This window comes from Glandiceps talaboti, chromosome 8 (genome assembly GCF_964340395.1).
Source record: "Glandiceps talaboti chromosome 8, keGlaTala1.1, whole genome shotgun sequence".
NCBI lineage: Eukaryota > Metazoa > Hemichordata > Enteropneusta > Spengelidae > Glandiceps > Glandiceps talaboti.
The window spans coordinates 13,721,998-13,746,269 of NC_135556.1; the positions used below are offsets into that span (position 1 = coordinate 13,721,998).

Here is a 24,272-nt window from a genome sequence, read left to right on the forward strand (position 1 = left end):
AATTGTGGAATATAACGGGTATTTTCTTCGTTACTTGGAAATTGATATTACAAGATTCATGCGCTGAACCACGATATTTACCGGTAATATGACAATGATCACGGACTCGTATATCAGTTTTCTTGTATGGTGTTTCACAAATATGACATTGCGTCGCTTTTTGGAAACAGTTTTCATCACTTGTACTCATACACAGAGGCTTGTTAAAATGCCGTTGTTTAATATCCTTACAATAATCAACTTCCGATAACATCATTTCCATGAATTTCTTGGATGCCTCTGGCCCTCTGTAAATAACACTTTTTTTACTAAATGTGTCATCGTAACAACAGACTAGTTTATAACCGAAACTACATACTTCATGCTTTTGGTAATGTTGCGTAAATACTGTATTATTATTAGTATTATTCACTTTTTCGGTTATAGATTCAAAATCTGCGTAAATAACAAATGGTGTATTTAATTGTTTAGGGTAATTTTTAAATGATAACCATTTATTTTCTTCGGTTGGTAACCGTATAGCCTGCGTCTTGTTTATTTCAAAACAAATGGGACTATGTTTATTTAAAATCTCTGTAGTTGTAAAATGCTGTAAACAATATCTACAGAAATGTTTTATTCCATTATGATTTGTTATACTATGCATGAATCGATTAAAGTCTTTGATCCAAACGTAATGTTTTTGGTTCCCTTCGGTATCATCACGAGTTATTAGTAGTAAATCGAGATGATCTGCTACCACTTCACTAGTTTGTTTACTAATATAAATTGGATATGCTTGTTTGTTACTATAACCAAATACGGAAATCGATATATTATTTTGGTTTTCGATTTTAGGAATTTGTTTTATGGTTACTGGAAATGTGATTCCTCTATAATCTAAATCGTTAATATGTTGTTTGTATTTAGATGGTCTACATTTATCCTTTTCAACTGGGAACTTATACGCTAAATGACACCATTTAAAGCACTCATCGTCATTATTTTGTATGTTAATGAGGCCCTTCATTGGGTTTTGTAGTTGTTTCGGTAATTTCATATATGAGTTACCTCGTAAAGGTTCGTATCTTACAATATTTACATAAAAATTAAGCAACGTTTTTACTCGCCAACCAGAACCTTCACGTAGCCATTTAGCGATGTGTTCAAGAATTCTTTCGAAACTTACGCTCATTTGTTCGTCTATTTGATCAGTATTTGTAATTACTAATGGACTACTATTAAAATAACCATTATTTGTTATTTCAGTGTCCATATTGTTTACGTTATTACCGTTACTTGCGTTACTTGCGTTACTTGCGTTACCGTTTAAGTTGTATTTAGCAAATTTTATATTCAAGGTTAATATTGCTTTTATTCCACCTTGATCTTCTAAATTTTGTTTTAAAAGTTCTTTTATTAAATATTTATTTTCAATTAATTGCGTATGAGGTTCATTCGCAGTAATATCAATTTCATACGACTTAACGTAGCCTCTAAAAGCTCTCTCGAGTTCACGGTATTTAGGTGGTATTAAAACACCACCAACGTGACGATAGCCTTTATTAATAAAAGTTTGATACGTATCATTTCCTATTTTAATCATGCGTTTGGTAATAGGATTAATGATATATTGTTCCATCAATGGTCGGGGGAGACCACTAGGTATCGACCAATCTAAGATATTCTCAGGCAATGGTTGTAGATTGCCATTCCGTATAAGTTTATTATATACGCGTCCACCGACCGTTATCATTCGCTTAGTGAGTGGGTTCAAAATCTTTGTCATATAAACCCTAGGTAAATGTTGTAAACTGCCATTCTGTAAAAGCTTATTGTATGCACGTCCGCCAACTGTTATCATTCGCTTAGTGCGTGGGTTCAAAATCTTTGTCATATTGTATATAATCAAAAGATTTATATATTCATATATAAATTTATTAGTTTAATTGCTTTTTTCTTCTTAACTTGTAAGTCTTAAAAACATTGAAAACTTGTTAAACTTACAACTTTTATTTTTATATATGTATATAAGGTATATAAGGAAGAATAACTATTTAATTTCTTCACCACATTCATAAATATAATCTCTCTTAAGTTGTTTAATGCAAGGTGTATTTCTCTTTAAATGTATCTTAAAATGACATTTATATGTATATGCAAATCCACATTTATTACATACGAATTCAGGAAAAACACGTTTGCATGTTAAACATTCATTAGGATATTCACGTTTTCTATTCTCGCAGGAATGTTTTATATTTAAATGTTTTAAAAAATTATGTTTATGCCGAAAGCGTTTATTACACTTGACACATTTGAATTCTGGTGCCGACCTACCGCAAGTGAAACAATTCTCTCGTATAAGACAAATCCAAAATCCAGAACAATAGTTTGACATTTCGATTAATGGTCTTTGTATGTATGTATATACATATCTATTCTTATCTGTTTAATTGAATAACCTAACATTGATAACCTTTGTAATCTGACCTAAAAACAGTATGTAGCGAGTGAAAATATTTGTGACATGTTGAAAGATGTTTAGTGCGTTAGCTTAACCAACTTGCCCTGCTATACAGCTACGCATAAACATTCCTGTGGTAACCTGAAGCGACAGCTGTGACCTGAGGGGCAGTTCAATTAGAGACATGATACATTTAACTAATGTATGTGATTAGCCGACAGTGTGACTGGCAAGACTGACAAGACTGGCAAGACTGGCAAGACTGTGTGTACATACATACTTATTATCTGTTTAAATAAACACCGGTAGGATCTGTGACCTCACTACCGGTAGTGGTACCGAAGGATGCGATTAATTTACTTATAACAACTACAACAAATTTAGTCATTTTTTAGTCAATTTTTATGAATAAGATTTATTTTGTCTTTTAACGGATTATATAGATATAAAAAAATATATTAATACATTTATTAATATAGGAAAGAGACTTTATTTGGCTATATAATAGATTAAAAAGGGACTGCGCTAGCTTTCTTATTTTGTATACTACTGACCCCCAGATGCATCCCCATCAAATTTCAGTCCAATCTGCTCGTAATTTTGGAATTAAAGACTTTTGACCAAAAGGACACATTGTTAACCATAATTTGCATATAACTAATGGACTCATCTAAATTATCATGCCCCTAAGAACATTCCCACCAAATTTCAGGCCAATCTGCCTAGCAGTTTTGGAGTTGAACTTTTTTTTACCAAATGTGACATTTTTGACCCAAAACGCACATCTCTGTAGCATAAATGAACCTGTTCTAGTCATAGAGAGTGTTTATGATTTAAATCAGCTTTGCTAAAAATAGCGTTTCCAATACCATTGACATTGAGATATGAAGTAGCCCATAAAAGATTTACTAATGTTATTGCATCGATAAATTTTAAACAAGAACCTTTCATTTCTAAGCTGAGTTAAAGCATTTTCACACACCACAATAAAGTATTTTGACCCCAAAAGGCACATCTCTAATGCGATCATTTTCATTTGAACAATTTGTCATCGGATATATGGGGTAGTTCATTGGTCTTGTCTTAGAACTGAACCAAGTCAGTTCGCACATGACTGAATAGTGGCTCATGATATGTTATTACATCTCGACATTCTTACACAAGCTGTCAATTGGTCAGAATCGGATCACATATCTCCTTTAAATAGACTATTGCCCACTCGGTGATATTGTCCACGCATGCAAAGACTAAGGCCCGACACTATTGCCCGCTAAAGTTATTTTGACTGTTGCGTTTCTCTTTATATATGTGCATGTTTTTCAGTGTTGCGTGTCCGAGGTGACAAAGTAACTACAGAGAGAAACAAAAAAATCTTTCTTGCAGAAATCTTAATAAATATAGTTACAGATTAGCTGTGGGGACACTCGATCTCCTACCAATAATGCAGGCCATGTCCATATTAGATGCTTATACCAAAGACAAACTTTTCTTCTATCGATGACGAAAGATCATGAATGAAGAGTAGCTATGTGAATGACTGGACCAATAAGTGTATGGTGTAATAAAATTAATAACATGCGCTCGGGGATATCACAATTAGTGCCTGCCCTCGGGCTGGCCGGCACTCTACCAAATTTTTCATGATGCCCTCGCATTCGGCTCGGCTCGGGCAACATCAACATTTTGGTAAAGAGTGCCAAACCTTGTGCAGGCACTAAATTGTGATGTTGTCCAACTTGCAGGTGTTATTATTTAATTAACGAATCAAAATGGCTGTAAGTCGGCTAAATTGCATCATATATCAACGCAAATTGTCGTACATTTGTAAGTCATAGTTCAATATCCATTTGCTAAGTTTGAAAGAAATCGGTCGATGAATGTCCAAGAAATAGCTCCGGACGCACGGGCGGCCCCAATCTATAAGCCCCTGTCCTGGACTATATCCGGCTGGGCTATAAAAGACATTGACAAGCAGAACCACCCATATGAAGATTGCAAAAGCGAGGGTCGATTGCCATTGCCCACTGTTCACTTTTGTGATATACCTTTGTCTCAGAAACACACGTACGTACGTACGCGCACACACACATACACACGCGCGCGCGCGCACAGCACAGCAGAACGATTTAGGTAGAGATAGTTACAGGAGGAATGCCAAGACTCATATGATATAAAACTGCCTTGACAATTTACACGCCAGTCAGACCATTTCTCTCAAACTAAACATCTCTCTCAGTTAGTGCTTTTTTATTGGCAAGTTGTAAAGAACTCTGTGTTTACAAGGGAATTAGGTTAGTAACTCTATACAAATCGGCTCCCGGGTTAGGGCCATATTTTAGAATATTGACTGCAAATCCCATTGCTGCCATTCGGGTTAGGGTTCGGATTAGGAGTACGGTTGGGAGTGTGCCAATCCAAGTGTTGTGAGTTGTGGCCTTCAGCTAAGCCACCGAGATCCAAAAACAGGTAACTATTTATTAATGCAGTGCTTTCACACACATCGACATGGCGGTAGTAGTGGGAAGAAACCAATACCTTTAAAACGTTAAATATGGTGTCAGCGGTGGGATTTAATCCTTACCATTGATTCTACGATATAAGATATATCAGACAAGTGCAATATAGCGTAATTACAAATAAACCCACTATTCATGCAATCTTCGATGTATGTACGATATATGAAATCTGAAGCTTGCATCTTTAAAGATATTAGTAAATCACCAAAAGTGATTCATAAATGCAAACAACTAATTGCAAATAGAAAATACATGTAATTGTCACCGTATTTTGAAACGCAATGTAGAATTTGAAGTATGCATTTTAAGGTATTCACAAGTAATTAATCCTGCAAACATGCTACGTCTGTATGTGAAAGATTTATGATGCACGTGGGGTTAATGTCTATGTGTATAGCAAAGTACGTGTAATTTTGATGATTACCTTCTTAACAATATTGCCTAATTATAAGATGTCGTTAACGATGAAAACGACTAGCTAAAACTAAAAGCTACATTAACAACTTTTATAGAAAACGATTGCAGACTGTTATTAAAAGTCGACGTATTTACCACAATCTAAACAATAAGACTAATAATTCAAATTAGAAACTGTAAGTACTGCGAATTTCCATTTTACACAGGCTTTTGAAAATACTTTGAATGACCAGAAAAGACATTGTCAACAAGTAACATATAACTGTTATTAAAGGATTAGTTTTACATATTAAACAAACGAAAATATCGAGAAACAACTTTCTCCTATTTGGAAGTGTAGTGCCAGTCTATACTTCTTTGTTATAGAATTACTTAACACCGAATAACTTATTGAGTTCAAATTTCAACAACGGAACCATTCCCCATATTGGCACGAGAGAATCCAGGTCTTCCTCTAGATCTTTCAAATGCTTCGTATTTGTCACATCATTTTCTGAACATTGTGTCTTGAATTCACTGATTTCTTCATCTTTGAACAAGTATTTCGACTGCACTCGTTCCAGAAATGTGTCCAAGTCTAAAAATAAGAAATAGAAATAGAAAAAAAAAACATTCTGTAATTTTAGTCTGAAAATTTCTTGATAATAAAGTTTTGAATACACTAAAAATTAGTGGAAATTAATAATAACAAATTGCACTTGTTGCTTTTGATTCTTCAAATGTTTGTTATGTTTCAGACTGCAGTCTGTAATACCACAGACATGTATATGACATTGTATCATAGGCAGCATCAGATGATTATTTACGTTGTACGTTGCTGTAGGTCAAGAATACGTTACATTAATTTTATCTCAACCACATGCAATTAGTCCCCCTTGGATTTATGCTATGTCCAGAGATACGCTGAGAATCTATATTGTTTTCATAGATTCCAGATTAACAGCAGAGAATAAAAGAAATATCATTCCAAAAGTAATTGATATTCTTAATTAACAAGTAAATTCAGGTGATGTTATAGTATTAAACAGTACATTAATAAGACCATGTAGAATTCACATTTATAAGTAATATATATCAAAACTATGCGTGGGTGGGGTTCATTCGGAAAATGTAGTCTTTACAGGAGTGGTCACTTTGCCTTCCGAATCGGTCATCGGAGCTAGGTGAATGAGGATGTCAGGTTGAGAACCCCATGTTCAACTTTAACATACCAGGGGAAAACCCCCCAACCATTTGTAAATGGCAGACCCCTTAAAGAATTACAATTAGGATAAGAACCTTATAACTTGAATTGCTTTTAGCAAACTGAATTTCTTAGGCATGATAAAGTGTCTGTCTGTCTGTCTGTCTGTCTGAGTGCATGCGTGCGTGCCTGTGTGTGTGTATGTGTGTGTGTGTGTGTGTGTGTGTGTGTGTGTGTGTGTGTGTGTGTGTGTGTGTGTGTGTGTGTGTGTGTGAAACTTCAAGTAAAAGAAACCGCTTGACCAATTGCCATGATATTTGGTGGGTATACTACCTTGGGTGTCTAGATGGGAAATTGTTCAAATCAAGATGATCTTGGTGTGACGGAGTATGATTTGGGTAAAAAAGTCGAATTTTGGTTAAAAACCTTAAACGAAAAAACTACTGGGCAGATCGGTCTGAAATTTGACGCGAATGTTCTTAGGGGTGTTTAGATTAATAATTCTTCATGACATGGTGATCCCATCAGTGATAAGCAAAATAGGTATACAAATGTGTCTTTTTGGTCCAAAATCTTTAATTCAAATACCATTGAGCAGATTAGGCTGATATTTGGTGGGAACATTCTCAGGCTGTTTAGATTAAGAATCGTTCATAACATGATGACCCCATTAGTGATATGCAAATTTAGTCTAAAAATGTGCGTTTAGTCCGAAATCCTAAATCTTTCATTTTAAAATTACCGAGCAAATTTAATGGGGGTGCATCTGTGGATATTGCGTGAAGGTGAATTCACAACATGATGATCCCATCGGCGATATGCAAATTGGGTCTAGCAATCAAATATCAATTTTGATCAAAAATTTATATCCTGAAAACTACATGATGAAGTATATTGTAAAGATAATAACAGAAATTGTCTTACCCAATCTATCTTTCTCCATTTGCGTTATCTTTGCATTTCGTTTCTTTTCTAACAGATTGATCTTCACGTAAGTTTCGGCTCCAATTAATGCAGTTTCGATTATCTCAACAACCTTTGCCTTTGATTCATCCGTGATGTCAGTCTCCATGGCGTAATGGTTTGTTAGGGTGAATGCACGATCAGCCGCAGCGCCTACTGCGAGGGCAGCTTCAGCTATCTTGTCATCAGGCGAATCCAAACTTATGTCCCTCTTGTGGAGAACGACAGTTACAGGCGAATATCCTAAAGTTTTTGTACATTGAAATAAATAGAATAAATGTGAAAACACATGCAACAATCCTTGAAATTACAGATTTTACACACACACACACACACACACACACACACACACACACACACACACACACTCACTCACTCACTCACTCACTCACTCACTCAGTATGTTTCGATCAGGTTATACATTATCGGTTGATTTTGACATGTTATCACTAACTGTGTAATACATAATTGGGTTGGTGTTGTATGAGCTGCAACAATCACCACTAGTAATTTTTCAACATAAACTCTGTCCAACAAACATGCCCTCCATACACCCAACATAATATACGTATAATTTTGAAAGTATGTGCCAATATAATTCACCTCCACACGTTTTTGTTTTGTCATTTACCTTCCTCTTTGAAAAATGATCTGTATTCCTCCATTTTTTGTCGGTACTGTTCAAATCGCTCATCATCAAATTCCAGGACACAGATTAGACCATGAATTCTGTCTGGAAGGTCAGCAGCCTTGTCTTTAATGTTCTGCCATACATCTCCATCGTCATCCCTTCTTTTAATTATATCGTTAATTTGTATTCTTCCTTCATGCAAAGAGAAAGAGTGTTTCAGAGAAAGTCATTTCGTCAGACGTCGCCGAAACTGCTATTATCGCCGATAACATTTGAGATCTACGCACATGGTTCTTATATTTCTATTATTTTTATAATTAAACAGCAGTACATTGTTGTTCAGTTTACCACTTTGATAATGAGTTTAAAGTCTAGATGCTGATGTGTAACTTGCAGTTTTCTCAGACAACACTCTGCCCTTATACCAGATGTAAATTGAATGCCTTGTGTATGGGCCGAAAGCCTTTTTTCCTAACACATTCATTTCATTATTGGAATACAAATTTTCGAGCTATACTACGATACGTGATACACCCTTTAACTGTATGAATTAATTATTTAAATCACACTTTAAAACTTGTACAAGCCTTTGAAATTGCGCGCTTTGTTATGGCTTATGTATACCAACTGATATGGAATTTGAAGATTTATGCAATTTAATTATTAAAAGCTGATTATTGACAAGTCTTCATCGCAGACATACCCCAGCATTTATACTTACCAATTCATACTTTGAATCTTTATGATAAAATATGACCACATTTGGTCTTTACCATGAAGGTCCCTATAGTGATGTGCATTATTGGAATGTACCTGATAATTGTGTAAGGTTTGGTTTAAAAAATCCAAGCATCAAAGAGCTATACATGAGCACATTGCCATTGGACATTTTGGGTCTTTTGACTTTGAAATCAGTGGTTATGGTGAAAGTGTATATTGTTATCAAAAAGTAATCATGGATTTCGAGTAGGCATTCAAATGAGGACTAACTACAAAACTTTCAAAGTAAATGCAAAAAAAAAATTGAATTTTGAATTATACAGTAAACAATGATTTTTAACTTTAAGTATGGCTGCCATTCAGTAAAAGTGATATCAACAAAAATAATGCTTTTGTATAATTCTTTTCTTCAATATTACTTGTAAACATGATTTGGAAGAAATTGGCAAAATGTAAATACTCTGTGATAGGCAGGAATTGGCTTAATTTTGAAAGTTCATGCCAAGGTCAAAGGGCAAGGTCTTCAAAGATGGTTTGCATACAGTAAAATGAGGGTAAACAATTGAATGAAATGTCCGTGTATTACAATTTTACAAATATAGCCCCATTCGATAAAATTTCCATATATCAAAAAACAAATTTAAGAATATTATTTAATGTTTACTGAAATCTTGGTTGAAATTGGCCCATGTGTGTTTGAGATAGAGGTGGGCACGGATGGAAGCATTGACAGACAGAAACACAGGACCCAAAAAATGTAACATTCTTGCCTGCCATGCGCGAGACCCAGGTTCAATTCCCGGTCGATATATAACAATATATTTTGTTCTTAGTAAAATCAAACAGCAGAACACAGCCATGTGTCATGTGACCCATGTGATTATGAGGGAAATGTTTCTTGATAGAAAAACACTGTATCCTGATATATATTGGCCATGTCAGAACATGAATCATGTCCAAAGTCTACCAATTCCTCCTACCATATATGGAAGATGTGTATCAAATTTCATTTGAATTGCGTTAGCTGTCTTTTAGAAAACGAGAGAGAGAGAGAGAGAGAGAGAGAGAGAGAGAGAGAGAGAGAGAGAGAGAGAGAGAGAGTGTGTGTGTGTGTGTGTGTGTGTGTGTGTGTGTGTAACACAGTAACAAGAATGTTTAGGAGAAATATGGCTATCAAAGAAATCTTTTCATGTCTTTCACTCTATATACTCATCATCGCATAATAGTTTACCTGAAATAATATTTTTCAGCTCTTTCTCATATTCTCCCTTAAGACTGAAGAAACCACGGGAATCCACCAACATAAAATCGAGTTCAGTTAAAAAGGCTTCCAGGTGTAGAGTGCCCTCAGCAGCAGCATCCTGAGTTACACAAGTGTCGTCAAATCCGAAAGTATTCTGGGCTGTATTAATGAAACACGATTTCCCTGCCCCAGTTGGTCCGAACACAACTGTATTTTAGAGAATAGAAAATATATGTACATTGTTATTACAACCTTTACGATTGTTACCCACCGTTTGTTTCATCTATGACCGACAAAACATCCAAACGTTAAATATACAAAATTACCATATCAACATGAAATGAAGTTATCCGAATAGCCTTCCCCCAAAGGATATGCATACGAAATATCAAAGCAATCCGACAGCCGGTTTAACTTTTTTAAAGAGAGGTAAATGATGATAATGGAAAAAGTTGATGCACAACGAATGCTTATGGATATACCAGTTAAAAAGACAGTAAAATGTCCGTATCATATGGTGTCCCGCCCCCTTAAGTTGTGTATAAATAGCATGTTCACTGAGTTTGTCACGACCTTTTCTGGACCGCCTGTGTTTTGACGTTTTTGGGGAAATCACAACTGTTTGAGGACATGAATTTACCAACTACTTTTTCGCACGCTGACTGTGACTATGTGCTTTTATATCACAGCCGTATCTTTAACATTATATATACCTTCTACTTTAATAGCAGGGCTAGAAATTAACTTTTTTAGTTGGTAGTCACTTTGTCTACCACTTTTTAAAAATGGTAGTCAACAGGGAAGATTTGGTAATCATTATTTTTTCAGCATTTAATAATTTATGCATCAACAAAATATTAGGTAATAAACGTTCTGGTAACACTTTGAGTTTTCTTCATACAATTAGTGACATTAATGCAAGCACTTGACCTGTCCTCCAAACACTAGGTGAGTATCATAGAAATGATTATTGTGTGTACCAAGCTCTTATTTAGCAATGTCCACTTGGTAACCTCAACCTGGCACACTGTTAGGTATAACACATAATAAATATACTCATATTTTAAATTTATTCACAGTGACACACACAGAGTTACTGAGCGACTGACAGAAATAAACTTTAAAACACGTAAGGTACGTTAAAATTCATTGATCCTGATAATTTTATTCATTTACTGACTGACTGACTGACTGACTGACTGACTGATTGATTGATTGACCGTTTCATTGTTTCTACCCATATCCACACAACGATGTTGATTCACAGTTGTAACTTCAGTAGCTAACTAGGTTGCCGGGGATTGCAACACTTTATCTCATAAATGATTGGTGATATTTAATGACCGTATGGTAGAATATCAGATCGACGCCTACGTTGGCCGCCATGAAACCAGCGTTCAATGGCAGGTCTTTGGGTCATATCGTTCAACTTGTGGTCCATCCAGCGAAATTCTGATCAAATCCGACAGTGTTTCTGTATTTAAACCTGCCCACCAGTCCGATTTTATGCGCCCCATGATTGAGAAGCCTCTCGCATTCACTCGTGTGAATGGGAATTAGTAGTTCATCCTTTACGACTGCCATTACATTACGAAATTCAGGTTGATTTTGTAGGAGAATGCGTTGCCAAATATCTAAGAAATTCAAGTCCGGATTAACAGCCAAAATTCCGGTTACAACGTTTTACAGGCCCGTCCACTCAATGATTACTTCGTCTTCATTGTAGTTATCTTGCTGGTGAAGAAGGTCTTGAAAATGTGTGACTAGAGTATTTACGTGATCGACTCCGTAATTTCGTAACAGTTCGCGGTCTCTGGGCCATCAAGTACTTTAGTTGCGACAAAGATGGGATCTTCCTGGAACGAGCGGAAACGCGTGTTAATATGTTCAGTGCACCCATTCACAAGTCTGACTGTCGATTCTATATGGGATCGGCGCTCTGATTACCACGTCTGTTTATGTTCAGTGGAATCTCGCCATGAAAAATCATAGCTTCGGCGGCTCCATTCGCAGCTAGTATTTCGTTATATTAACGCAGTTTCGAATGGCCTAGGATTTTCAGCTATCAATCGAAGGCTGTCAATTGCTTGTTGTACGCCTTACTGGACACTTTCGAGAGAACACGAGAGACAGTCGAGAGAGTACTCTGTAAACATCATGCAGTATATACAAAGACTTGACAAAAGCGAAGTCGGTCAGTTTTTCTAAGAAACCCCTCGCCGTACACTTGGAATCGTTGGTATGGTCACTGTCAGGCGTTACGATATCTTGCATATGAGTTACAAGCGGTAGCCAGTCCCTTATGACAGCATCAATTCCGCGTCTGTGGTGCTCTATCCAACGTGTACCTAACACATTACTAGGTTTGATGATAGTTACTCCTACGGCTAATGCGGCTTGTTTTAGAGCTGCATAATTACGAGGCGAATTATTATAAAACTTGAAAATGTGAACAAGAAAGTCCTCAATCTTCGCGTAACATGGCAGTTCTTTCAATGCAGATTTTAAGCAAAGTTCTGTGTGCAGTGCAGTGTATACTAACTAAATAAGGTACATCTCTGCATATTCGCGTAGTGACACCTGACCACTCCCCGGCCATGACGGCGGCACTGTCAGTGGCCATACCAACCAGATTGATTTTCCAATCTCCTTCTGCCATTTCCAACTCGCTTTGGAAAGCCCGATCTATGGCACTAATAATTGCCTCTGCTGTACCACGCGGCATCGCCTGAAGACCAAGGAAGCGGGTTCTTGGGCTACAGTCTTCCAAGATTCGAACGTACACGATTTCTTCCTCGACAACACAGCGATCGGTGGGTGAATCATTCAAAACAGAGTACAACTTAACTCTCTTGTACCGATTTTTTTCTTCAGATTTTCACGTAATATTTGTGCGATGAAGTTAATGAAGACAGACAGCTGCCTGTTTGCAGTCGTTATTTTGCGGGTCGACAGGCCTAACTGCGGGTCGATTTGCAGGTCAATTTGCGGGTTGTTCAAAACGACAATTATTTGTATAAAATCATCCAAAACATATATAAGTTTATAAAAAATATAATGACAAATGAATACATACACACGTAAATAATCTGTATGAGCACATAAGTATTCAGTCAATGGTTGTCAACCTCACTATATATGATGATGATTAATTTTTTTAGTATTATAATAATGACATGGATAGAATACAGTACGGGGAGCTCTGTTGTGACAATAATAGAGACGAAATTACTGGATGTACTGATTATTCAATTATTCATTATTCTCTTTCAAGGTTGTGGCTGTTCCACTATTCCTTTCTGTTCCTCAGTGATGTAACTATGGCCTAACTACTGGTTGTCATCTTACTGTGGTCAGGGTAGTGTGTGGGAGCCATTGTGCCTAGTCAGACTAATTTGATTGTATATTAAAGATAGATTTCAGCCATAATCTTGACCTGACGTTTTTTTAAAACAACAGGACCACTTCCTGTTATCAGTAAGAGTTGTTTCAGAGTTAAAGTTGGTCCACTGTAATCTCTGTTACAGTAAATAGTTAAAGTTATGTAATCAAATAAGTACATTGTAATAGTGGAATTGAGATATTTTCTGAGGTCAATGCTATGCTAACTATAATCATTGTTTTAAAATAGCCATCACGTTTAGGTGTGGGGTATAATACACAAAAGTATTTGTGCAATTAGCCCAGCCCATAGGTGCTATCGAATAATACAGTGCATGTCGCATGTGACCTGCACAATAAGTTACCTTCAGTGGCCAGCCAACAAGTTTTTTTTGATTTTTGAAGATTTACTCACTACAAAGTAAGCGATATCGAACACACCGTACCAAAACACATTGTCAGCTTGTCTGGCTTGTTAGCAGACCTTCGCCTCCGATGCATTATATGGTGGGTTGGGGTTGTCGTCCCCAGGATTTTCGTTATAGTCAAGGGTGACTACCAGTTTTCGAACTTTGTAGTCATTTTGGAAAAACTGGTAGTCAATTGACGCGAGACTACAGCTAATTTTGAGCCCTGAATAGGATTAGCAATCATAACAACATTGAAGATCACTGTGAACTAAAGGTGCCACATTTCAGCGTTAGAGGATACTTTTCGCTTTTCGATAAGTACTTGCGATGCCATCACTATTTCATCACCAGTGATGTAGCGGGGTTTTTCTGCAGTGCATAGATAATATCATACCGAAGACAAGTTATCGTCAGCTTTTATATTTACACGGATGGGTGAGTTTGAGAAACATAAATAACCAGAGACATCCTTATGACTATATATTATAATGGAAAGATTATCTAAATTATAGATATAATAATGGACTTACCCAGTCTTACAGTTTTCATTGCTTCTATGTCCAAGTTGTGCTGCACAAATGTCTTTCGACCTATGACGTCACCAAACTTGTAGTTCTTGAATTGCTGTATTTTTGAAAGGCTATTTTCGATATTCTCTTTGCATTTTTTCGCCTGTTTCTCATTATCTTTGAGTTTCCTCTCGTTTTCAAGCTTTTGAGTCTCCCGTCGTTTTACTTCATCAGCTGCTCGGGCAACTTTGCCGACATCATAAACCTCCCTCTCTCTGAATTCTTTTTTCTGTTTGATACCCTTGAGGTGTTTTTTATGTTCTTCCTCCATGTGCTTAATTTGCGATTCATAATGCGATTCCAGGCTTTGTTTGGCATCTTGAACTCTGTCCTTTTCCCAAGTTTCTTTCTACGGTAGAGGTGAAGATCGTGTGTTATTTTCCTGTTGTCATTTGCATATTAATTTATTATTTTTAGTAATTAGGCCATATCTTAACGCAACCTTCAATTTTCGTATGTTATTTTGTGGTATAATATACTTATTAAGATAGATAAATTATGACGCAGTATAATATGATGTGGTTCAGCATATAACAGTAAAAATATGCCACAGTGTAGGTTACAGTAAAGAGATCCTAGACCAAGAGATTCAAGCTTCTTTATTGGAAAGATTTCCTAACGTATGACATTATAGAATGTGGTGCAATAGGCCTTTCCAAAATTTGCCATGATGGCGCTCTATTTCCTGTCTGTGTGGACCTTGGGGTATACATGACATATATTACTATTTTAATCATAGAGCACTGCTGCTTTCCTCGATTTCTGAACAATATGAAAAACATCCCTGATTTACACTTCTACAGAATACCAAGGAACAAAGCTCTTAAGAAACGATACTATGAGGTCATGAGAAGTTTACTCTGTTAATCATAGAGCACTGCTGATTTCCTCGATTTCTGAACAATATGAAAAACATCCCTGATTTACACTTCTACAGAATACCAAGGAACAAAGCTCTTAAGAAACGATACTATGAGGTCATCAGACCCCCAATTTGAGCGAGGGCGCTGTATTCTCAATTTCCTGTTTGCAGTCTGGAATGGCCTATTTGTGAAGCGCCGTACTTTTATAAAGAATATGAAAAGTACAGCACCAGGAAATGTGCCCTCCCTCAATAAATATTGGACATTCCCTCAACATGGGATGTCAATTTAAGCATCAGTTTGTGAAGGAATAATAGAAAGAAAACATACTTTAAGAAGTGTAATGTCAGCACTCTACACTCCCCCACCACCTCAACATTTAAACCTGATACTCCCTAATTTGACAATATAACCAGTGTGATATAGTTTGGTAGAGTATGATATGATAGAATTTGATGCAAAGCGATATAACCCCCCCCCCCCCATGGTATGGTTCAGTACAGTATGTTTATACTATATGTCACAATAAGCATGATTTATGAAATACAATCATCATATTAGTAGTAAGGTTTGGTACAGAAAGTATGATGTGACGGAATGTAACACAACCCTATATAGAGTACATCCCATTACATGACGTCAATTTAGTAATAGTAAGCAGCAGTGGTGTGAGGACCGTTTTGATGACTGAATTTAAATTTATTTTTTCAAAAGCCCAGCCCAAAGGCCAAGCACAATGGCCCAGCCTAATGACTGGCTAGCTCAGTACACTTCAATCATTTGTCAAAAGAGCACCACTAATTACTATATGTATTGAGACTAGAGTCATTTGTCACAAGAGCACCACTTCTTACTATATGTAATGAGACTAGAGTTGTCTGCTGTGAAACGGCAATGTTGAATAATTACGTTGTGCCAAATGGTCTTGTACTTCACAAATTTCATTGAAACGTTTTCACGAAGTAGAGCAAACTATATGAAACTTCCATATACTTACAATTTCGGTCCTTCTAGCCATTGTATTGTTGGAATCGAACTTGCCTCGAAACAATTCAAGTGTTCACCGACCCTAACAAGAGTACGCATGTAAGTGACGTTATTATCACAGCACAGCCTATTTTACATGTGATCGTATTGGATTCGTCAATCCTTGTAACCCAGACCCTTATTTGCATATATACCATGTACATTCCCACAAACCGTGTCATGAAGTGTCTGGTTTGTAGAATATGGGTAGCTAGAGATATTTCTCGTTCGATTCACTGTGCATACTCCCTTTTCACATCTTACAACTTGAAGGAAGACAACTTCGAAACAAGGTACAGATTAATTTCTTTTCGAAACGTTTTAATGCTCTAGCTGGCTGTCAGTTGTCGAACTCATTTGTTCAGCCAGCCAAGTTTTGCCTTTGAATAGTCTATGCCCGCTTAGAGTCTGTCTACCGATGAATGTAAATATGTCGTTGGGCCGTGAAAATGAAATCTACTGGCTAAAGGCAGTACGCAATGTGTGCATATTTAATAGTAGGTCTGCCATGTCTTACATACAACTTGAGTCCAATCCCCTATTTTGTAGATAAACAACACTGAAATGAATGCTCCATTGGAATAATCTACACACTTTCGGGTGCCTTTATCTAATTAAACGTTTTTTTAATTGTTTGTCGTTGCACGTGAAAAACAAAGATGGCGGCACCTTCAAAGAGAAAATAGTGACATTTTGTGTAGATCCAGCTTTGTATCACTGACAGGACGATTCGCATAACTAACCCACACCTTGTTGTACTATAATGACTCAGAATGTCTGAAACAGACCGTTCTTTACGTATACACTGAACGTAATTGACCTGTGAGTCGACTTCAAGTTATCTTGCACGTTTCAAAGTATGTCTTCCTACCGCCATGGTATGCCAAATAATCGACCGTACCATTACGTATATAAATATATATTTGTCAAAACTGTGGCTAATTGTAAATGGTGAATGCAATGGACATTTTGGCAGAGATGAATCGAAACTGATGTGCACTAAGTAAACTCACTCTTCCGCCTTCCTTCGTCCTTGGTCGCTCGCGAAAACTATGACAATTTATCGTTTCAAAACGTGTAAATCCACGAGCGCTTTTTGTCTAATGAACGCGCACCAGGCAGTATTATTGCTATGTTCTGCAAGGTATTCAAAATCAATGACAAAATACTCTTCAGAGGTCACATAAAGAATATATATAAAGCATATCGAATGGTATGTCAACATTAGTGAGTTACTGTAAAACGCACATATGTGGCTTCATAAAGGGAGTTGCGATATGGCACCACCTTTTCTACTAAGTGAAAAGGCACACATGTACCCACCAAGCAAAATGAAGAGGAAATGTATTGTACGTGCATATCACATGACCATTTTACATTTATTTATATTCACTAATTTAGCAATATCAATTTTTACTCAAGGCTTTATCTAATGCGAGGGATAATTATAAATTGTGTCACAGATGTCCTTTGGATAAGGCCAGCCAGAACATAACAGCTTCATTTGAATACAATTTTTCGGAAAGATCACAACCGTTACAATTTGAATGGCTGCATTTTCAAATCAACGTAACTTTCATAGTACAGTTTTGAGATTCAGAATTTCTGGAAATACACTTGACCCTCAAATATTTGGCCTGGTTTTCGTTCATAGTTTCTGCAATGATTCCTCTGTGCTTAAAATGACCATCATAAGAAAACAAAACACAGGGTTTTTCTGTAACATTAACGGTCCAAGACTTCGTCTAATGGCTTCTGTATAAGACTAAAGAACTTTCTATTGAAAATGGGTGATTTTAACTGAAAGTAACAGCTTACCTCTGTTTAATTCGCGATTTTACACCGAAGGTAAACTAAAACATGGGAGTTAATTCGCAATACTATTACCTCTGTACGGCAAAAAGTACAAACCTTCATAAAAATGCAAAGACGTATCGTAAGTTTACCCCACTATAATGGTAATCAGAAAGTTTTTCATACTTCGATGTGTAAGGTGGTCTTTCTTTTATTTTTGTTTAGTTTCTCACCAAAAAGAGATCAGTCGGTCGGTCTGTTAATATGTATGTATGTATGTATGTATGTATGTATGTATGTATGTATGTATGTATGTATGTATGCATGCATTTATGTATGTATGTATGTATGTATGTATGTATGTATGTATGTATGTATGTATGTATGCATGCATTTATGTATGTATGTATGTATGTATGTATGTATGTATGTATGCATGCATTTATGTATGTGTGTGTAAAACAGTTAAGAGAATGTGTATATATAGCTGATATAGCATAATTCATAATCGTACTTTTAACAGTCCAGATGACTGAAAAGTAAACTAGGGACACTTGTTTCATTAAATGTCTCGTATTTGCTCAGAGATGGCTTGTTGGATCGCAATCGTACCATAATACATGATCAAAAGTGACATTGCAAAATTGTGTATTACTGATCATGCCGTTGAGGGCACTGAGTGCTGTTTAATTCTTAGGAATATCGGGACGGTTTGGCCATGAGAAACATAAAGTTAAAACGGGCCGCTCTAAAAGCGTCTGTTCAATAATTTCAAGTGGCATGTCATGATGAAGTGAATGTTCATGGCTTGCAAACCAAAATCTACAAATTAAAGCTTTTTTGGTACATAAATGACGAAGGAGATGGCCAAAGAAGTTATACGCGATGACCATGACATGATGACCCCCCCCCCCTCCCCAATATATAATATTCACATGACAGGCATTTTTTGATCGTGACTCAATGTGGACTGCTTGACTGTCTTGCATCTACTTTATAAGATCCCGGGTTAGCACTATCATAATTATAATTATTGACTACACATGGTAAATATATTCCAAAAGGAGTTTAATAGCATCAGTGAAAGGTAGGGGGAATGCTTGAGAATATGTACATCTATTGGGGGGGGGGTCCTGGGAGGTTTTTTAACTCTGAAAAGTCAATTTTGAGACTATTCGGACATTTTTAGAAAATAATTTCCAAGCTTTACAAAACAGCACCAACATGTAAAAAGGAACTACATGTACATAGGGTTGAAATATTGTTGAAATACAGTTTGATATAGTATCTTGACAGTAAGCGGTAGGGGGAGAACTTGAGACTGGGATGTGTACACCTCATGGGGGGGGGGGCTAGGAGGCCTCCCCTAGAAGCCCTGGAGGTTTTTTACTCTGAAAAGTCAATTTTGAGACTATTCAGACTCTTTCAGACAATAATTTCCAAGCTTTACAAGACAGCACCAACATGTAAAAAGCAACTACATAGGGTTGGAATACTTTTGAAATATACTTTGATAGCATCTTGACAGTAACAGGGGAAGAGCTTGATGAGACTGGGATATGTCAATCTCATGTGGGGGGGGGGTCCGACATGTCCCTCTAGAAGCCCTGGAGGATTTTTGCTCTTAAAGCCAATATTTAGACTATTCCGACCTTTTCAAGCTATAACTTAATCCATGCTTCACAAGACAGCACCATCAATTATCAGAAACTATTCTTTATAACTTAAATAGGGTTGAAATATATTCTTAAAAAGTAAAATGGCATCATCATATACATGTAGTAAAGGTCAGCACATCTAATGGTAGTATCATTGGTAGGGGAGAATTGGAGTTTAAGGCAATTTTAGACTATTTTGTAATATGTCACATCTTTAAAAGACAATATCATCTCAAGGGTGAAAATATTTAAGAAAAGTTCAATACCATTATGACAGTAAAAAGGTTGTTGGTGCATCTGATTGTTGGTTGAATGCATGAGTGGGGGTAAAGGAGTCCTTGGGGTTTTCCCCCTGTCAGATCTGGAGTTTTTTGCTTCTATTAAGGCAATGTTTAGGTTATTCATAGCCTTTGACGTAACTGTAACGTAAATGTAACTTTTAAATGAGTTTCCCATGTCGCATAAAATGGGCCCGCAACACTTAGTATAGGGGCATTGATATTGCATGTATAGTAAAGTGACAGGTATGTTAGATAACTTTAGGTGGTCATACCTAGTATAATAGAAACTGGAATCTGATGAGATGTGGTGATTTATAGTGTCAATAACATGTAGAATAGAAAAATAGAAAATAGAAAGTGTATTAATCCCCTCTGACAAGTTCATACTGACGAGTAGAACAATTTAGATTAACTTCTTTTATAAACTATCTATATCTTTTACCCCAAAGTGCAATATAAGTGAAGCATTGATTGTGAAACAGCCAAGCATTTACATGACATGTTCTGTAACTAGTGTGGTAGTTAGGTAATACATGTATATGTATATGTAGTTATGTTTGAACTAAATAAGTAATATTAAAGAATTTAAAATATGTAAAAAACAGGGACAAGAACAAATATCTACATGTACCACATTTCAGACAAGGCAATATGCCATTGTAGAAAAGGATGTTTTTCTTCCATCACATTCCAAAACACAATGAACCCCCATTCACAATTTTCAAAACAGCATGACCCCCCCCCCCACTGCCAATTTCAAAAACAGAGTGACCCCTACAAATCTACCGCCCCCCCCCCCCCCCGGCCGAAGAAACTGACATGTCCCTTAGGAGAGTTTGTTCATTTATACCCATTGCCGTTTGTGTGTGTGTGTGTGTGTGTGCGCGCGCGCGTATGTATATGTGTAAACGATTTAAATTTTTACAAAAAATGACGCCAGACCGATTGTCTCGGTATTTGATGGGAACATTGCTTAGGGTGTGTAGTATTGAAGTTGTTATAAATGAAAATGATCTCATCAGCCATCTGCCCTTTGGGTAAACAAATATTATTTTTGGTATACAGCTTAAACTAAAAAAACACTGCAGATTGGCTGAAATTTGTCTGGAATGTTCTTTGTAGATGAAATACTGTTCATACTGATCTCTTTGGTGATATGCAAATTAGGTGGAAACATGTTACTTTTAAGTCAAAAGTCGTTATATATTCAAAATTACAGGGCAGATTAGGCTGAACGTGAATGGGGTTGTATCTGGGGATGTGTAGATGAGGCAGTATTCACGACATGATGATCCACTAAGTGATATGCAAATAAGATCTAAAAAGCTCAGTTTTGGCCAAAAGCTTATATCTCGAAAACTACCTGGTGAATGGGGCTGAAAATTGTTGGGGATTTTTATAGCAGGGCTATTCTCAGACTGACACAACTGACGCTAGCAACCGTGACCATGCCCTTGTATATTTTTTCAAAAATAAAATTGATGGGTGGGTGGGCGAGTGGTTGGGTGGGTGGACACGTGAATAAGTAGTATAGAGCCTAACTACAAGACTCGTGTCAACAGGCAAATCATGATATACATTACTGAAATAGCAAAAGGGATGGATTGGTAATTGGATAAACACTCAAACAACGTAAGCAAATATGCCTATCAACATGACTACAGGCCCTTAGCAACACTCGAATGGTGGTTATTGCACATATAAAAACACAGATAGAGAGGCAAGTGAAGAAGCATTAAAAAATGTGTGTAAATACTACAAGACCACGCCCATAGTTACAGTTAAATTATGCCATGTATTGCAAAGATGAAAACTGTGATGGGTAGGCATGCATGGACATTGAAGACACGATCCCATAATTGCCTGGCAACAAGACTGCGCCCACAGCAACTGACAGAAGGTTGTGTATATTGCAAGGATAACGAAAGGATTGGTTAGGCAATTGGATATATATCCAGAAAGTTAATACACGTCTACCTAGCAAAAAGGCCATGCTAATAGCAACATTCAACCAAATGATATATGTGTATATGGCAAAGATAACCACAGAGGTAGTCAGTCAAGTAAATGAATATTCAACAAATTGAGATATAGTTATCCATCAATTAATAAACTGCATATAGGAACACAAAATGATGGTGCATATTGCATGGGTAATAGCTAGGGTTAATTGGCACGTGGATAAACATTCATTGTTAAACTTCGCTACCATATATCAATACTAAATCGCTGTCTTTAATGGTAACATTCGTTCAAGTTATTTTTTTACTTATCCAAGTGAAGAAAATTTTACATCTTATTATATTTCTAGATAACAATTATGGAAGCTACCAAACGTATCAAAGTGTTAATGATGAACTGTGATAATTTAGTGAATCTCGATGAGATAAAGAAGCATCTCTTCCTGGAAACACATGAAGAGTACTTTTCTGTGAAAAGTGAATATTTCTGCATTGACGAAATTCACTCAAGAAGTAAAGAACTGGATGAAAGAAGTAGAGATGAGAAACACGACATTGGTATTTTTGCTGTTCACGCCAATGAATCTCGACTATCTATCAATGAAAAGAAGGCAGGTATTGGATACGCAAGAATTTACAACTCACTGCGGCAGATAACAGGTAAGAACTACATATGTATGCTCTATATGTCTGCACAGACAAGTAACTTGTCTGTGATGTCTGTCTGTCTGTCTCTGTCTGTCTGCAATGTATGTATGTATGTATGTATGTATGTATGTATGTATGTATGTATGTATGTATGTATGTATGTATGTATGTATTATGTATGTACAAACAATGGCCAACACAAGGCTATATTTCGATAGTAGGTAGTTGTTGGCTCGTCATGTATTCCTGATATTTTACTGCAACACCTTTCTCGAGATGAAGCATTTCAACTCAAAGTTCTTAGGACAGGGATTACTGGAAAATTGTCGACGATGGGTCTCGGCATGGTACTTCATTCAAACACCAGAGAGAAGAGAAAGTGGGACTACATATCTTCTGGAATTTCCCATCCGGATCATATGATATCTACTGGACCGATCAGAATCAGCCAAGTCGTCTGATCATGAGTTAAAACATGCAACCAAAGGCAACTCACAGATCAGACACTGAGGGCATATGTCACTTTCATGTATGTATGTATGTATGTATGTATGTATGTATGTATGTATGTATGTATGTATGTATATGTGTGTGCGTGCGTGCGTGCACACACATACAGACATATATATACATATATATACATATATAAATATATATATATATATATATATATATATATATATATATATATATATATATATATATATATATATATATATATATATATATATTGTTACGAACCGAAAATTTAGAGAAGCCAAATAGCGCACAATCAAATACTTTCCCTACAACTTCCAGTCGAAACAACATACGGTCAAACACAGGACACTACACAGCATTAACAATTATCTTATTCAATTCAGTTGTAATGAAACGAAATACGAGGTCGGCGAGTTCGTTGAGTGTTGAAGGTGGCTACGTGGGACAAACTGCTACTCACGGTCCCTCCGTTGTACCGAACTGTCCTCGAAGTATTTCTCCAGACTTTGACGTCAATGTCCGCACTATTTATACCACACGTCAGGGTCCGCTTACTCTCAGCAATGTCCAATTTTACACGCGAACCACATTTCTCCAGACAGCTACAGTGAGACGCCCCCCCCCCCCCCTTGACGAAACCACCGAGAAAACTTCAGGACTGCCTCAATTCCCACCAATTGTACAACAGCCGTTGTGGCACTGTATTCTTCGCTATTTAAAGACTGTAAATTAACCGTTAGCGAATACACCTGGCCATTAAAATAATGCATATCAAATAAGACAGGTGGTTTAAGAACCAACCAATAAATACTCTTTATCGTCACAGTATGTATGTATGTATGTATGTATGTATGTATGTATGTATGTATGTATTTTTTGTTTGTAAACACCATATGCACATCAATGAACCAACTGCATTGAGATACTATAGTCCGAAAATGCATCGATTCTTGACGTAAATAATAATAGTTAACGTTTAGTGTAATGGTCGAATGATCACCATATTTGTCGTAAAAAATCATATTATATGTATTACGTCAGGAAGTTTAATAAACTGTAACCTCACTTGAGAGTCTTCAGCC

General features: G+C 36.5%; 2 protein-coding genes across 4 annotated transcripts in view; one reads left to right on the forward strand and one right to left on the reverse strand.

Annotated features, from left to right (window-relative positions):
• LOC144438936 (uncharacterized) overlaps window positions 1-24,272 on the forward strand; it is a 106,045-nt gene that overhangs the window by 48,105 nt on the left and 33,668 nt on the right. Inside the window, exons 2-4 of one of the 3 annotated variants that reach the window (XM_078128163.1) lie at window positions 7,542-7,553; window positions 11,199-11,253; window positions 22,413-22,722. In XM_078128163.1, the coding sequence (XP_077984289.1) occupies window positions 22,422-22,722 (301 nt within the window). In that variant the 5' untranslated portion in view covers window positions 7,542-7,553; window positions 11,199-11,253; window positions 22,413-22,421. Of the gene's footprint in view, window positions 1-7,541; window positions 7,554-11,198; window positions 11,254-16,537; window positions 16,662-22,412; window positions 22,723-24,272 lie in introns of those variants that run through there. The other 2 variants (XM_078128165.1, XM_078128164.1) reach the window with 2 other exon arrangements.
• On the reverse strand, window positions 4,568-16,466 carry LOC144438938 (uncharacterized). The gene is made up of 6 exons (XM_078128168.1): window positions 16,340-16,466; window positions 14,441-14,828; window positions 10,108-10,326; window positions 8,157-8,348; window positions 7,487-7,768; window positions 4,568-5,956 (listed from the first exon to the last, which is right to left on the reverse strand). The coding sequence occupies exons 1-6, from the start codon at window positions 16,358-16,360 to the stop codon at window positions 5,748-5,750; spliced, it is 1,311 nt and encodes a 436-aa protein (XP_077984294.1). The 5' UTR covers window positions 16,361-16,466; the 3' UTR covers window positions 4,568-5,747.